The 14920-nt window shown below is 53.2% G+C and overlaps 6 protein-coding genes and 1 non-coding gene across 7 annotated transcripts; 5 read left to right on the top strand and 2 right to left on the bottom strand.

Annotated features, from left to right (window-relative positions):
* Positions 1 to 27: 27 nt before the first annotated feature.
* SCP_0405720 (Transcription initiation factor TFIID subunit 7) lies at positions 28 to 1735 on the bottom strand (the record flags this gene model as incomplete). The annotated part of the gene is made up of 6 exons (XM_027757303.1): positions 28 to 240; positions 294 to 709; positions 757 to 829; positions 893 to 1042; positions 1098 to 1228; positions 1297 to 1735. The coding sequence occupies 6 exons, from the start codon at positions 1733 to 1735 to the stop codon at positions 28 to 30; spliced, it is 1422 nt and encodes a 473-aa protein (XP_027613104.1).
* Positions 1736 to 1852: 117 nt separating this feature from the next.
* SCP_0405710 (hypothetical protein) lies at positions 1853 to 3280 on the top strand (the record flags this gene model as incomplete). The annotated part of the gene is made up of 5 exons (XM_027757302.1): positions 1853 to 2015; positions 2114 to 2289; positions 2350 to 2616; positions 2667 to 2746; positions 2800 to 3280. 5 exons carry the CDS (start codon positions 1853 to 1855, stop codon positions 3278 to 3280), a joined length of 1167 nt encoding a protein of 388 aa, XP_027613103.1.
* Positions 3281 to 3406: 126 nt separating this feature from the next.
* SCP_r0405700 lies at positions 3407 to 3517 on the top strand (the record flags this gene model as incomplete). The annotated part of the gene is made up of 1 exon (XR_003546568.1): positions 3407 to 3517. It is a non-coding gene; the product is annotated as a 5S ribosomal RNA (ribosomal RNA).
* An 87-nt stretch (positions 3518 to 3604) lies between these two features.
* SCP_0405690 (Putative ubiquitin thioesterase) lies at positions 3605 to 4912 on the top strand (the record flags this gene model as incomplete). Its single annotated transcript, XM_027757301.1, has 6 exons — positions 3605 to 3734; positions 3798 to 4060; positions 4117 to 4204; positions 4262 to 4316; positions 4387 to 4765; positions 4829 to 4912. 6 exons carry the CDS (start codon positions 3605 to 3607, stop codon positions 4910 to 4912), a joined length of 999 nt encoding a protein of 332 aa, XP_027613102.1.
* A 357-nt stretch (positions 4913 to 5269) lies between these two features.
* On the top strand, positions 5270 to 6676 carry SCP_0405680 (hypothetical protein; the record flags this gene model as incomplete). The annotated part of the gene is made up of 7 exons (XM_027757300.1): positions 5270 to 5533; positions 5599 to 5658; positions 5713 to 5794; positions 5855 to 6015; positions 6065 to 6179; positions 6237 to 6452; positions 6564 to 6676. The coding sequence occupies 7 exons, from the start codon at positions 5270 to 5272 to the stop codon at positions 6674 to 6676; spliced, it is 1011 nt and encodes a 336-aa protein (XP_027613101.1).
* A 767-nt stretch (positions 6677 to 7443) lies between these two features.
* On the top strand, positions 7444 to 9268 carry SCP_0405670 (UDP-galactose transporter; the record flags this gene model as incomplete). Its single annotated transcript, XM_027757299.1, has 2 exons — positions 7444 to 7601; positions 7723 to 9268. 2 exons carry the CDS (start codon positions 7444 to 7446, stop codon positions 9266 to 9268), a joined length of 1704 nt encoding a protein of 567 aa, XP_027613100.1.
* A 650-nt stretch (positions 9269 to 9918) lies between these two features.
* Positions 9919 to 14316, bottom strand: SCP_0405660 (PNTB-domain-containing protein; the record flags this gene model as incomplete). Its single annotated transcript, XM_027757298.1, has 22 exons — positions 9919 to 9950; positions 10012 to 10086; positions 10146 to 10334; positions 10388 to 10440; positions 10493 to 10608; positions 10672 to 10821; positions 10878 to 10957; positions 11008 to 11061; positions 11115 to 11369; positions 11423 to 11755; positions 11817 to 11957; positions 12013 to 12165; positions 12221 to 12673; positions 12730 to 12847; positions 12898 to 12942; positions 13001 to 13216; positions 13264 to 13326; positions 13384 to 13387; positions 13443 to 13532; positions 13586 to 14006; positions 14070 to 14174; positions 14238 to 14316. 22 exons carry the CDS (start codon positions 14314 to 14316, stop codon positions 9919 to 9921), a joined length of 3225 nt encoding a protein of 1074 aa, XP_027613099.1.
* Positions 14317 to 14920: the final 604 nt, after the last annotated feature.

Here is a 14920-nt window from a genome sequence, read left to right as displayed (position 1 = left end):
AATGGCGGGTCTATGATACAGAAGCTTTCAATCGATGTCCATACCCACACCTGGCTCGTCTCCGAACAAGTCGTCATGATCGTCTGCAACATCGCCGTCTTCATGGCCACCTTCGGTGTCGGCATCCTCGAAGACAATCCCCTCCTTCCGCATACGCGTCTTCTCCTTTATTTCATCCCTCTGAGCTAACTTCATGTCCAGATCTGCTTGAAGTTTCTTCAGAGCGTCCTCGAATCGTCTCTGCATAATGATTGTCAGCGGAATGAACCACGGAGCGACGGGACGTTACCCACCCTAATCAACGGGTTCGACGAGCTGGCAATTTCACTTCCCTTTTTTGCCACCGCCGCCTCCAAATCTCTGATCTCCTCATTGAGGAGTTTTCTGGCCTGCACCGTCTCGTCATCGTCGTCCTCATCCTCCTCTTCGCTCTCATCTTCTTCATCCTCCTCTTCCTCTTCGTCATCCCCTTCTGCCTCCTCGTCACCTAATGCGAGATCCAGCTCTGCCGCCAACTCCTCATCGATATCCCCTTCACCCTCTTCTCCTTCCTGGCCTTCCTCACCCTCGTCCTCGCCTTCACCCTCGCCAGGACCGGGCGTAGGCGCTTCGGCGTCGGAGCCCAGGAATGGCGTGGCCATGTCTACTGGTTCCTCTCGTTCGATAAACTCGGAGTCGGATAGGTCGGGGTTGACGTTCTCGAGTACCTCTGCTTGGGCATAAGCATGGGCTCAAATGAATTGAGAGTTGACTGACCATATTTGACTTCTCCTGCGAGCGCGTCTTCTTCCAGCAATCGCTCTACCTCTTGTTCGACGGTTTCAATTGTCTGCACAATTCGCACGTATCAAGACCCGGCAGCACAGCTTATCCTAGGTTCGAACGCACGTACTCTTCGATTGACCCTCTTACGGAATCTGCGTTTCCGGACATGGTGCAGAGGAGGAGTGATGCCATGGGGCCATATGAACTCGTCTATGTTGAAGCTCTTCTGGTTTGTGAGAGCGTCTTCATTCTCAATACGATCCTGCACTACGAGCATCTGCAAGATCACTTCCGTTAGTATCCGCATGGTTCCAGCACGGGTAATTCACAACCTGACATATATCTGCCACTTTGAACATCTGTTTGTTGTCCAGTGTCTTCTGCGCCTCGACGATGCATGGAAGGTCAACTAGTTTGGCCGAGTACGTGTTGGTGCCAATATGGAACACAGCACGTCGAGAGTCTATATAACATAAGAAATGTTATGCCTTTACTCTGAATGACGAGACCTCACCGTCATGGCCCGCTCACCTTTAAACTTGAACCAGACATCATTGCCCACATCCCGATTAGCAATTGCCTTCTTCAGCCTCTCGCAATCTTCGCCCGGGGGCACCCGTAAAACGAACTGCTCCTCGAACACCAGATCCTCGTCGTCCGAATCCAGCTCCCTATCATATGGGCCCAGGAACGACATACCAGGAGCCTGCGCTGCGGCCTTCTCGCTCAGCTTCAGCTTCAGCTTCGGTTGAGGGCGCGACCTCGCAGCCGCGGAGCGTGTCGTCCGACCCTCTGCGTTGTCAAACGCGGTGTATACGGGCGGAGTGCTCAGTCGGGAGGAGGTGCGCACGGTGCGGCCGCTGCGGGTCTGGTGCACGGGCTGAATGTCAGAGGGGGTCGCGCCATTGGTACCGGAAGGTCCAGCGACTTGTTCTTCGACGTCGTCCACAACAATAAGGTCTTCGTCCATGTTGGAATGAACTCGAGGAGTACGTGGAGGAGCTGAAGGACAACTTGAAGACTGCACTTATCACGTGCTACCGATCTGTCCAGAGGAGTAAGCGCCATAGGCGCTCGCTGCTGCACCATGTCCCACACCGCGTCGCAGGTCGTGCTGCACATATGGCCGAGTCAGGATTCTGCACTTTCATTTGACCCATCATGCGTGGCGGCCCTTCTTTATCTCCAACTCGCGATACCCGGACTCTTCGCCTTGCAGTATTGCACGAACCCCGACCTCTCGCCCAGTGGTAGGTTGGTGTTATGCCCTACGAACTTCATTGACGTCTAAATCTTCCGTGTAACATCCTGCCGTGTGATGCCATGTTTTCTACCTTTGGATCCATAGGGCAGCTGCCGTTCCTGACGCACGGCATGCACAATGCTTCGACACTCCCGGCTATCATTAAATATGTGAACCATCTCGAGGGTGCACGCGACCTCGATGAGTCCCTGGACTCGTTGGAGAAGGCACAAAATACTGCACGGCTCGCTCACGTACAGTCTGAGTATGGTGATCTAGTGGTGAGCAATGCGGATTCGTCCAAAAGGCCAAATGCACCGACAAAAATTTGTGCCCCATAGGCGCACATGATGTATTCGCTCAATGCCAACTGGTGGAAAACCACGCGTCCGGCTTTAGTGTCTATATTGCCCTTGCCGCAGCGATACTACGTTCCTGCGCGGCTTAGGAACTCTCACAAACCGAGATTAGAGTTCGCCGGGCTCTGGGACGTCCCAGGCATTGAATACGAAGATGAAGACGATGATCACTTCTCGTTCCGTAAAATCAAGAGGAGCAGAAGGGCCTCCACGCAAGAGAAGCTCAAACGGACTTTTGAGCGCGAGAAGGTCAGGGACAATACGATACGCACTGAGGGCAACAATTGACGATGTTCCAGGTGATTGAAAAAGCACGCGCGTTCTTTGGAATCTATGCGAAACTTCTGGCAGACCGCCCTCTGTTCCACCTTCATGACAGGTGTGTTCAGAAGGTGACTGCCTTGGAGATCGCTGATTCACCAATTCGCATAGGCCTACCTCACTTGACGTAGCGTTTGCTGCACACACTCACATTCTAACTAAGCTCCCTTTCGCGAATCCTCTCTTGCAAACAGTCCTTCGAGACTCCTACCCTAGTCTCGTCGTTCACGCTAACACGGTCCTGTCCATCGCGCTCCCTGAGGCACAGTCGCTTCCTCAAGCGGTTCAGCCTAGCATGGACATCTCATTCAGCTCTCTGATTCCCTGGCCCAGACATTCAGCGCCGAAACCGAAAACCTCGGCGAAAACTGACGAGGAGGTACGTCGGTTTCGGAACTTGCGGTGGGCTTTTATCGGACTCAGCGTGGCTGCGAGCGTGGTGTACCTGTACTCCATGGCGGGGCTTGTGACTGTTAAGGTGGTATATCCTGAGCGTGATGCTGAGGTAGGCGAGGCGGACGGGCTTCAGGATGTTGAAGATGAGGAACTGGAGGAGGAAACCGAGGAGGAGGGACCGGCAGATGTCGAGTAGCACCTGCACTCTGGAACTAACTAAGTTGAATATTTACGAGACCGGCTTATCGTTGACTTGGAACTGCGTTCAATTCTTCATCTGTCAGTGCTCTTTAAATATGTTCTCTGGCAAAAGATGGTATCCACGGCCATAGGACTTCGAAAGCACCGCATCCCGTCTGATCTGCGCAGTTAACCGAAGTGCCGCCTAGTTAGTACCACGGTGGGGGACCACGCGGGAATCCTGGGTGTTGTGGTTTTTTCCCCCTAAGGGTTTAGGGATCACGTGCAATATGACGCGTCCGCACTCGCAGTGTAGAGCCTTTTCTCCCCGACAAGCGACATGGCTCCCGTACGTCTTCGCCATCCAAAGGGTGTAACCACCATCCAAGTCGACCTGGACGCCTCCAACGTCCTTGGCCTCCAGCAAGCCATCTTCTCCGCGACCGAGATTCCGCCATCTCGCCAGGATCGTAAGTCGCGCAGCGTCGTCCGGTGCCCGCGATGATGCCTAGTGCTCTGTCTCTCGCTCGCAGTCAGGGCAGGGTACCCTCCACATCCCCTCACCCTCGTCCCGGAGCTCCCGCTGGAGAGCCTCGGGCTCAAGCCAGGCGAGCAGCTCATTGTCACGGAGAAGGCGGCGCCCACTCGTGCCCCTTCGCAGGCGTCAGCACCAGCACGCGTCCCCGAGGCGATGACTGGCCTGACGGCCTCGCAGGTGCGGGAGATTCCAGTTAGCCAGACGGATTCAAGTATGCCTGATACTGTCCCGGTGGAAGGTGGTTATTTGGTACACCGTGTGCGTTCCCTCTGGTTAGATAAGGTGTCCACAGCCACTCATTCTTGGTGTCGTAGATTGTGCCTGACGACAATTCATGTCTCTTCTCCTCGGTTGCCCTGGTCTTTGAGCAGAGCATCGACAAGGCGCCGCTCGTTCGACAAAGTAGGTGTACCCTGTTAAATGCGGAATTTCGCTGAAGCGGATATATGCGCCCCTCAGTTGTAGCCGATGCCATTCGGAAGGATCTTGAAACGTGGAATGAAGCTATCCTTGGGTAGGTCTGCCATTCGAGAAGCTCAGTCTGCTGCTGCGCATATACACGTTGATGACATCGACCGCCTTAGTCGCCCACGGGAAGAGTATATTTCCACCATTCTCAAGCCGACATCCTGGGGCGGGGCGATCGAATTGACAATCCTTGCATCACACTATTCGACTGAGATCTCCTCCGTGGACGTTGAAACCGGGCGTATCGACCATTTCACCCCTCCATCAAACCACGACTCGCGCAATAGGTGCATCCTAATCTATTCCGGCATCCACTACGATGCAGTCAGCATCGCGCCCATGCTCGACGTACCGGATGACTTTCACCAGACGATCATGCCTGTGGGTGATGCGGGCGATAACGACCCTGTGCTACTCGCTGCGAAGAAGCTCGCAGACAAGCTGAGGGCAAAGAGGGCATATACAAACACGGCGACGTTTGACCTTCGATGTCAGGTGGGTGCTGCCCCGAGTGCTTGTGGTGTCGACTGTGACGTGTCGCGCCTTTTCCGTCTGTAGATCTGTCAGAAAGGGTTGAAAGGAGAGAAGGAGGCGCGTGCACACGCGTCGGAAACGGGACATGTGCAGTTTGGAGAGTATTGATGTAAGATTGCGCTCGAGTCGTTGGCACTTTTGAGTTGTATCCGCCAACGCTACTAAGAACTATATCGCTATCTCACCTCTGTAAAGATGTTTTACAACTGGATTTATCCCCTCTTCCCTTGCAGCTGCCGAATGGCCAGTTGTTCGTAGGTTACTGGCCAGTCATCGCACTTATCATACTGTCGCGTAGAGCGCGCGAGTGCCGCGGCAGAACGCGTCGGTGGCGCGGGAATGCGGTTGCTCTGCGCGGTCACCCAACGACTCAATATTCTCGTCAGACCACTCGCCGCCCACTCATCTCTCTTCGCCCATCTTCGCTCATCCTTCGTCGTATCCGCCTTTAAACCACTCACGACGATGGCCCCAGAACGCGGGTCCTCCTCTAAACGCAAACACTCTCCGTCAGAACCCGCAGACGGGAGTGAGTCGTCGCAGCCGCGCGCGTCCAAGAAGGTAAAGGTAAAGGCAAAGGCAAAGGCGTCACCGGAGGATGTGACGTCTGCCAGCGCGCAGCCGACGAACAAGGTGCTGCCCGTGCACATCCAGTTCGCACCGCGCGTGCCCGGCACGCTCAGGATCGCGACGTGGAACATATGTGGGCTGGCCGCCGCCACGAAGAAGGTGCGTGCTCGTGAAACGACTTCTTGCGTACCGTGTGAGCCGGTCTGAACGGCGTGTGCTCCCAGGGTTTCAAGTATTATGTCGAAGCGGAAGACCCGGATATCCTCGTCCTGACGGAGACGAAGGTCAGTTCGTTGTATTAAGTGCCGTGCTGGAGGAGGTCTCACCACGGATAACAGGTCAACAACGATCCAGTGGACCCTGCGCTCACGAATCGTTTCCCATATCGTCACTGGTCGATAGCTGACAAGAAATCATACTGTAAGCTATGCAGATCATAAGTGCCGACAGAGACAGCGTAACGCAGGTATTCGCACGCAGCTGGTACGGCTATTCTTTCCAAGCACAAGCCATTGTCTATGTCTACCACGCTGCCTGGGCACCCGGACCCAAGCCTCGTCAAGGGGAGGATAGTCACGCTCGAGTTCGAGCATTGCTATGTTATCGGGACATATGTTGTGAATGCCGGGGCAGATCTGAAGGTACTCGTCGTATGCTGCCGGTGCCGGGCTTCTAACACCAACTTTGCAGACTCTGGACGCGAAAAAAGAGTGGAATGTACATTTTGAGGCATATATCCACGATCTCGACAAGAAGAAACCAGTGATTTGGACTGGCGATCTGAACGTCGCTCCTGCAGAGATGGGTACATATTACTTCCCAGTACGGCTCACCAGCCGCTCAACTCATATGCGTCCTGCAGACCTTGCAAATGCAAAGAGGAATTGGAACAAGACTGCCGGATATACCGAAGCTGAAACGACAGCATTTGCGCACATCCTGGACCCAGGCACAGACTCGGACGAAGGCAAATTTGTCGACGTCTGGAGGCGATTCCATCCCGAGGATCGACATTACACATACTTCTCGTACCGTTTCAATTGCAGGGCCAAAGGCATTGGATGGAGGATTGACATGTGTAAGTCGTGTTCTGGTTCAGCCAGTTGCTGCGGCTGATCACTTCACGCTCCTATCTGGTGACCACTGCGGCGCGGCCTCGCGTTGGCGTCATCGATGTGCTGCTGTGCAGTTGTGCTGAGCGAGCGCATGGTAGATCGCGTCAGGCTGTGCGAGATCAGGAGCGACATCTACGGGGCGTCTGACCACTGCCCTGTTGTGCTAGAGATAGAAGGCGAGCTGTAGTGTGGGAGATGTAAGTAATAGCATGAGTAACGGGGAGCCAATCGTCCGCTTTGCTTCCACCTCGGGCTTATTTCGGGAAGAAGTTCTCGCGAGCTCATGTTGCTAATTTTGTGCTCGAGGATACGGTAGAAAAGAAGGCGCGAAGTGACGTTGCGCAGCAGGTGTCTGCTTGCTTCGTGGTCGGGGAGATGGCAGAAACGAGGGTGGGTTCTTCCGTTACCTGCGCGCGGCACATATGCGGACCGGGGTTGTGTGTGATTGAGTTGGAGTCGCCGTGGGCATCCCACGTCTTGGCATTGCGCCTGCACTATAGTATAGCATCTGTATTACATCTGAATATTGGTCGAAGACGCCTGCACGGCGTAGCCTGGCTGATCATCATCAAGACTCGTCTGCCCGAATTGGAGCTTGTGAGAGCGCTGAAGCTGCCAGCGGACGCCGGTACTTGAGCAATGGGTGGGGCGTCGGATAGCAGAGGTGATACGGTTGTCGCGAAGAGGAGAAATATGGTTACCGCGAAGAGCAGAAAGATGTGAGTTATGTGGAGTCGGAAACGGGAAATTGGCGAGGAACCTCCCACATTTGGTCGGTCAGTCGGAATGGTTCGCACGGGAAATGTTTTGAGCCAGCGTCTGAGGCCCAACACTGCTTCTGTCCGTCGTCCTGCAACAACTGCGGAGCCTCTCCCGTTCTTTAGACCTTCTCCTCTCTCCGTCTGATACCCGTCTTCCCCACCTTAATTATTCACAGACCACAGAAGGTTGGACATGGCCCAGCACCAACCCTTCGACGGTGCTCAGCACGCGTTGCATCTCAACCTCAACCTCAAAGAGGCAGACGCCTATGACACTGAGGAGCTCGGCCTGGCCCAGGACGCTCAGAACATAGTGCCCTCAATATGCGGTATGCCCCTCAAATACGTTTCGTGAGTCTTCATTTTCGCGTTCTGTTGCTCGACAAGTGCATGCGACCACCTCGTCGCGCGTGTTCGTCGCTGCACGTACCCTTCCTGGTTCGATTGCTGACTCTTCCGCCGGTTTTTGTAGGCTTGTGACTCTGGCAGTCCAAAACGCATCGTTGACACTCATAATGCACTACTCTCGCGTCTCCGCGGCACCGTCCCACACGTATTCTGCCGGCGCCGCCGTCCTCGTCACTGAGCTGCTCAAGGGCTTCATCTCCCTTGCCATCGCGTTTTCCCGCATAGAAAGCTGCTCGTCCAACGTCCCTGGCACGTCGTCATGGAACCCACGCGTGTTTCTCTACCGCTTCAGACGCCTCGGTAAAGAGGTGTTCCGATCGGACTGCTGGAAACTGTCCGTCCCCGCTATCCTATATGTCATTCAAAATAATCTGCAGTTCGTCGCGGTGTCCAACCTCGAGGCGGCGACTTTCCAGGTCAGCTACCAGATGAAGATCCTCACCACCGCGGCGTTTTCAGTCCTCCTGCTTCGCAAGAAACTTAACCCGACCAAATGGCTTGCCCTGTTCTTCCTCGCCATTGGTGTGGGTATCGTTCAGATTCAGAGCGGAACATCATCGTCGTCTGTTGTGGCGGCGCATGACATGAACCAATTCAAGGGCTTCATGGCGGTCGTGGCAGCGTGTTTCACGTCGGGGCTCGCGGGTGTCTACTTCGAGATGGTTCTGAAGAACTCGCAGGCCGACCTTTGGGTCCGCAACGTCCAGCTGTCGTTGTTCTCCCTTCTCCCCGCGCTACTTCCCATCGTGTTCTCGCAAACCGCATCGGCCACGCCGGGGTCTGGGGTTTTCAGCATGCGGCTGTTTGAGAACTTCGGTGTGTGGGCATGGGCAACTGTCTTGGTCCAGGTTCTCGGCGGATTGCTCACCGCCCTCGTAATCAAGTATGCGGACAACATTCTGAAGGGGTTCGCGACGAGTCTGAGCATCGTCATTTCCTTCCTTGCGTCCGTCGCACTCTTCAACTTCCAGATGACCATCACGTTCATACTCGGCTCGACTGTCGTCCTTGTCGCGACCTGGATGTACAATCAGCCGGAAAACGTTACAGACTGTAGCCCCTTCAAGGAATGCAAAGCATGGTGGTGGAAGGCTATGCCGAGTTTCCGCGCCTCCTCCGCAGTCGAGCTGTCAGGGGGCGCCCTTTCCCGGCGCGCGTCTATGTCCTCGCTATCCTCGCTCACCTCCTATTCCTCGGGGACGATGTCTTTTCCCGGTTCGCCCGTCGAGCGCGACGAACCCATTCTCTCACAGGAAAAGAAGCGCCCGGAGCATGCGGGCCGCGTCCAGCCGCTGCGCGCGATTCGTGTTGCTGCATCCCAGCTTGCCCAGTTCGTTGCGCCCCATCCCAACGCGATTCCCGCGCTCTCGTCCTCGACTTCGCTGGTCTTTACCGCCCAAGAGAACGTCGGCGCAGCGTACGTGTACCCGACCAGCGGCCACACGTTCGTGCAGCACGCACAGGGCTCCCTTTCCACCTCCGCGTCGTATCCGACGTCGCTCTCCCGTCCATCAAGCGCACTATCGACCTATCCCACGTCGCGCCCCGCTAGTGCAATGGGTGGCTCCGTGTCCTCATCTACGCTCGTCGAATCGGCGCAGGCGCCATGACAGACCGGGGTATTTTCCTGGATAGCGTCGCTTAATTTACCTCAGCCCGGGAAGCAAGGTGGAGAACTAGGAACGGACCCGTAGACGATTCAGACAGAAAGATCTAGGAAGCACAGACCACAAAGCAGCATCTTAACTCCAGTGCGGCACGGACCCCGGACTGTATCATTATTATACCATCTTTCGTTCACTCCTCCCGCCCATTACACGTACGTCTGCTTTGGACTTCATACGCCGTGTGTGGTGTACATTTTACAGATTCGTTTTACTTGTCTGGGTAGAGCCGCCAGGGCTTTGGTTGCTACCCTGGTTGTAATTTTCCTTCGGTCTTTGCTTCGAGTAGCATAGTACGTATGCGTACGCGTGTGTGGCGCCATAAGTGGTGGATGGAGTTCGACCTCACAGTTCAACGCTGGACCTTTCGTCATGGAACAATTCAATTGGAATGATGTGCGACGGAACCCGCGAGGGTCGATCCCACAATTTCTGATCCAATAAACAAGAGACGACGCCGCTTTCGCTGATATCACGAACCTGTTCGTGTAATCCCACCGCCATCCGTACTTAGGGTAGGCCGGGGTAACCAAAATGTACTGCTTCGCAAGTTCTAGATCTATGCGCATATATACGAGCCAACTATCCACCTGCTCCTAAGTCCTGGCCTGCAATCCCTTCTTGATAGCTGGATGCAGCGCAATATGTCAGTAATGTTCTGCATCGCACTATGAGGGTACGAGACTCACCTTCACAGGTATCCTTGGCATCGCCAAACAGCATTTTCGTGCCGGGCATGTAGAACATCGGGTTCGGAACATCCGCTGTAGGGCATAGGAATCGGCGCCGGTCGCGAATAGACGATAGGCAAAACGCCACTGACCGTATCCACTGGACATGCCTCTCTTCATGACTATGACCTGCTTGCTCTTCCACGCGTGCAGTACAGGCATGCCCGCAATTGCCGAGCCCGGCTGGAGCGCAATGGGGTTGACCGTGTCGTTCGCGCCAATGACGAGCGTCACGTCAGTGTCCGGAAAATCGTCATTAATCTCGTCCATCTCCAAGACGACTGTACGAATGGGTGAGACTATTTTCCATGTCAACGTGATGTCTGTTACTCACTATCATAGGGCACAGAAGCTTCGGCAAGAAGGACGTTGCATTGGCCGGGCATCCTAAATAAAAACATGAGTTACGCTTCACGCAAGAATCGACGGAAAAGCATACCGTCCAGCAACTGGATGGATGGCGAATCGAACCTTGATATCTTTAGAGCGCAAGTACGACACGATGTCGGAGATCGCATATTGTGCCTTTGCGACGGCCATTCCATAGCCCACGACCTGCAACAGGCATACGATTGGCATCATCCAGCCAAGCGCACGAAACGGAGTAAAGGGACGCACTAGGATAACACTGTCAGCGTTCGCTAAACTTTCGACAGTTTCATCTACGGTGGTCTTTGTTATTGATCCTTCAATCTTGTAGTCTGACTGCGCTAGCGAGGAGATGCCGCCGAACAAGACATTTGTTAATGTCCTATTCATCGCAACGCACTGGTAGCCGAGAACTCCGTGAGCCACGGTCTCGGACGACTACGCGGAATCCACACCATGATGTATGACAGAATTGAACCGCTAACGCCGATGAGAGAACCAATGGTCGTCAAAAGTGGGTTATCAAGCATGAATCCTATAAGACAATATCGATTTGTTATCAGGTTGGATGGATGAGGTGCGTACCTTCCGCGACAAGAGCGAAGCCAGAATATGCGTTCAAGACAGTGATAACAACCGCTGCACAGATACCTTCAGCAATCACATTCGCATGCACGGAGAACCAGACGCACGCATGTCTGCACCACCGATAGCGGCAGTGGTCGTAAAGCCTTTGATGAAACTCAAGACAGTATTTACACCGAGGAAGCCAGCTGCAACAACAGGTGCGTGGGGAGCCATGGATACGAATGCAGCCATAGACGCAATATTAGCTCCAAGGAGTGAACCATTGACCAGATTCCTTCCAGGAAGAACAAATGGTCGAGAGCTGACACGGCCCGCCAATTTCAGGAAAGCAACAATGGAGCCAGTGAACGTGATACCACCTAGTGATCGATTATTTATCACGATTCATTCAGTTGAAAGGACTGCCACAAACCGATGAGGACCCCAAGGTAGGCGGTGACTAGATGTAAAGTAGAGGCATGATCAACGTTCGCGAGAACACTTCCAATACTCGTAAGCACTGCGGCAAGACCAACCACCGAATGGAGCGCAGCCACCATCTGCGGCAATTCGATGGCAGTGATCCGTCTACCGATGATAGTCCCAATGGTCCCACCAATGGCGGATACGGCAGCGAATTGAGCCAGAACTTCCGGAGAAAAGCCAACAGCCGCCAATGAAGCTAAGATACCCGAGCTGACGCCCAGAATGCCGAGAATATTGCCTTGACGAGCGGTGGTCTGTGAAGCAAGTCCAGAGATGGAGCCTACGAAGGTAGAGAAATTGATCATGAACAGCAAGCATCCTCGAACAAGAGGGAAACGTACCGATACACAGAAGACTGCTCGTGAGATAACCGGCTTGCACAAGGCCTGACATACCGGTACTTGCAGCAGCCAAGAAACCTCCAGTAAACACAACAGCTGGAATGCCATACAGCCACGCATATTCCGGAGGATCAGTTGCACCTAGGAAACCTCATAAGGTCGCGGCGAGGTGAACAAACGTAAAACAAAATCTCACGCTTGAACATGTCCAACATGCGCTTGGTAATTACGAAGCCGCCAGAGACATTGATACTAGCGAGAAGAACCGACAGGGCACCCAGAGCTTGAGGAATAGTTCCTGGCAGATAGCCACCTCCCATGACGAAAAGACCACCTATACCGACCATACCTGCACCATACGAATATCAGGAAGGATATGCGGCTGTTGTGATGCAGAGACAGACCAGAGATTGCATTGGTGACAGACATCAGAGGAGAGTGCAATGCTGGCGCAACACCCCAAACGACTCGGTATCCAATCAGTCCAGCCAGACCAAATGTGAAGAAATTGCTCATGAACACCGGCCCCGCAATTTTACCCAATGCAACAACTGTTCCCATTCCGGTCGTGATAGTCGCAACTTCTCGAGTTGCCTTCTGCCAAGGGGTAATAGCCTTAGCTTCCTCTACTTCCGCTTTCGTCGGTGTTGGCGGTGCCACAACCGGCGGAGGAGCAGGTCGAGGGGCTGGTGGTAACAACTGGCCATTATGTACGACAAGTGCACCACGAACCACTTCATCCTCCAGGTTAACAGCGAACCTGCCGCTATCACCTATTGAAAGAAGGAATTTCGTGATATTGTTCGAGTACAGCGTAGACGACTGAGTAGGCAGACGTGAAGGCAGATCCGTGTAACCTGTAAGTGTAGTGCATTGAGAGAGTGGACGAGATCCGGAACTAGTGTGTATTCACCAATAATTGTGACACCATTATGCACGTACAGTTCTCCTGGTTTGGTCAGTGCGCAGTTGCCTCCGGTCTCGGCAGCCAGATCTACTACCACAGAACCTTGCTTCATAGCAGAAACCATCTACAATACAGATATAAGCATCATAAAATGAAGATTTTCACCGACCTTACCTCTTGAGTGATCAGTTTCGGAGCAGGTATACCAGGAATGAGTGCCTGGAGGTGGAGGGTGGATAAGATATACTGGTATGTAGATCAATGAATATATGCCCACAGTAGTGACGACGATGTCTACGTCTTTGCATTGTTCCAGGAAGAGTGCCATCTCAGCGTCGATGAATTCCTTTGACATCTCTCTGGCATATCCTCCTCCGCCCTCTCCTGATTCTTTAATGGCCACTTCCAGGAACTCAGCACCAAGAGACTGTACCTGTTCCCGCGCTGCAGCTCGGGTGTCAAAGCCTCGCACAATAGCACCCATACGTCTGGCCTTGAATGGGGTCAAAAAGGCGATCAGTTACACAGATCGAACCTTACCGTTGCAATAGCACTCAACCCGGCCACTCCAGCGCCGATTACGAGTACCTTACAAGGTGGGATCTAAGATGGAAATGTTAAAAAGATAAGAGATATGGTACAAAGCAATGTGTCCATCACCTTGCTTTCCAATTGACGGATATCAGTACCAAATCATGACTATGCGAAGGAACACGCACCCAGCCGCGGTGACTTGACCTGTCAGGAATCGTCCAAAGTGATTGGCTGCCTCCAACACCGCCTTGTAACCCGCTATATTAGCCATAGAACTGTTGAACATACATAGTGAGTATCTTGACAGTGACAGCAAGATATTGTATACCTGAGAGCATCGAAAACTTGAGCACGAGATATCCGGGGTATCATTTCCATAGCGAACGCATTAGCTTTCCGGGCAGCCAATGCATCGACGATGGGCTTATTCTGCCCAGGGTATAAGAATGAGATGACGGTGCCGCCTTCCTTGACCTGTTCAGCTTCTTGACCGAGCACTGGTGGTCTGACCTTCAGTAATATATCCGATGTTTTAAGAACATGTTCCCTGTCCACAATCGTCGCTCCTGCAGCCCTGTATTGCTCATCCAAAAATTGCGCCCTCGAACCAGCTGACTTCTCCACCAAAACTTGAGAGAATCCCTTCTTAAGAAGGAGGGCTGCATTCTGCGGCGTAAGGGCTACCCGGTGTTCATTTGGGTAAACCTCGAGTGGTACTCCAACGGTCAGTTCCGAGTACGGTATACCTACTGGAATATGAGGGAGTTAGGTAACGCGGCCATACAATCACCGATAACTGAGTGGAGACAGACCGGTTGTTTCCTGCTTCGCAGCATTAACGCCCTCTGTGGTAACTCGGGGTCGCTGTGCATTCCAAACACATGCCGTTGCATGATAGTGACGAAGTGAGCACGAGACTGCCACATAGTTTGAGTTATAATATTAGCATTCCTCGAACCAAGCAGTTGATGACCCTTCACCTCGCCACAAGCGCCCGTTAGTAGATCGCCCAGTGTTGAGCACACTCCTCGAGCAACGCAGAGCAATCTTGGAGCTCATCGTCGTGGACGACGAGACCAACAAAGATGTGGCACTTCAGAGACCTTTACTATAGTAGCAACCGCGTTGAGTCAGCCCTTGTGAATTTTCGGTTCGTCGACGAGTCACCTGTTCTCGGCGTCACACACGTCGTACGTCTTTTGACCACCTACGGTGTTTTTTCTCATCCGAATCTCCCATCGTCTGGCGGCCGAAGAAGTTGAGCGCCGAATGCTTCATAAGTAAGGGTGTAAGCATGGACAATTTCAGGCTGTCTATGTTGTTTTTACAATTACCTGCAAATCTCGGAGATGTATGAGATCGATGAGATTAGATTGGAGCTGTAACTAAAAAGTTGAGGGTACCGACTAGTGCGCGGGGAAATAGGTAGGTGTAAATTACATAGGCTAATTAGCAGGTGTAAATTACGGTTAATTTACTGTAAATTTCAAACGGGCCTGTGACACAGGGTAAAATAGGGTAAAATAGACTGACACTGTATGGGTTGCCCTGACTGTATGAACGGGCTATACAGTCAGAAAACAGACAGAACCGAGGTGTACAAGAGAGAATTAATGACGATAAATAAGGCGACAAATCTCACCTGTCCAAATTGGGGAAGTGC

The sequence above is a fragment of the Sparassis crispa genome (assembly GCF_003851025.1).
Source record: "Sparassis crispa DNA, contig_000003F, whole genome shotgun sequence".
In the NCBI taxonomy this organism is placed as follows: Eukaryota; Fungi; Basidiomycota; class Agaricomycetes; order Polyporales; family Sparassidaceae; genus Sparassis; species Sparassis crispa.
This window is presented reverse-complemented; position numbering and strand designations above follow the sequence as displayed.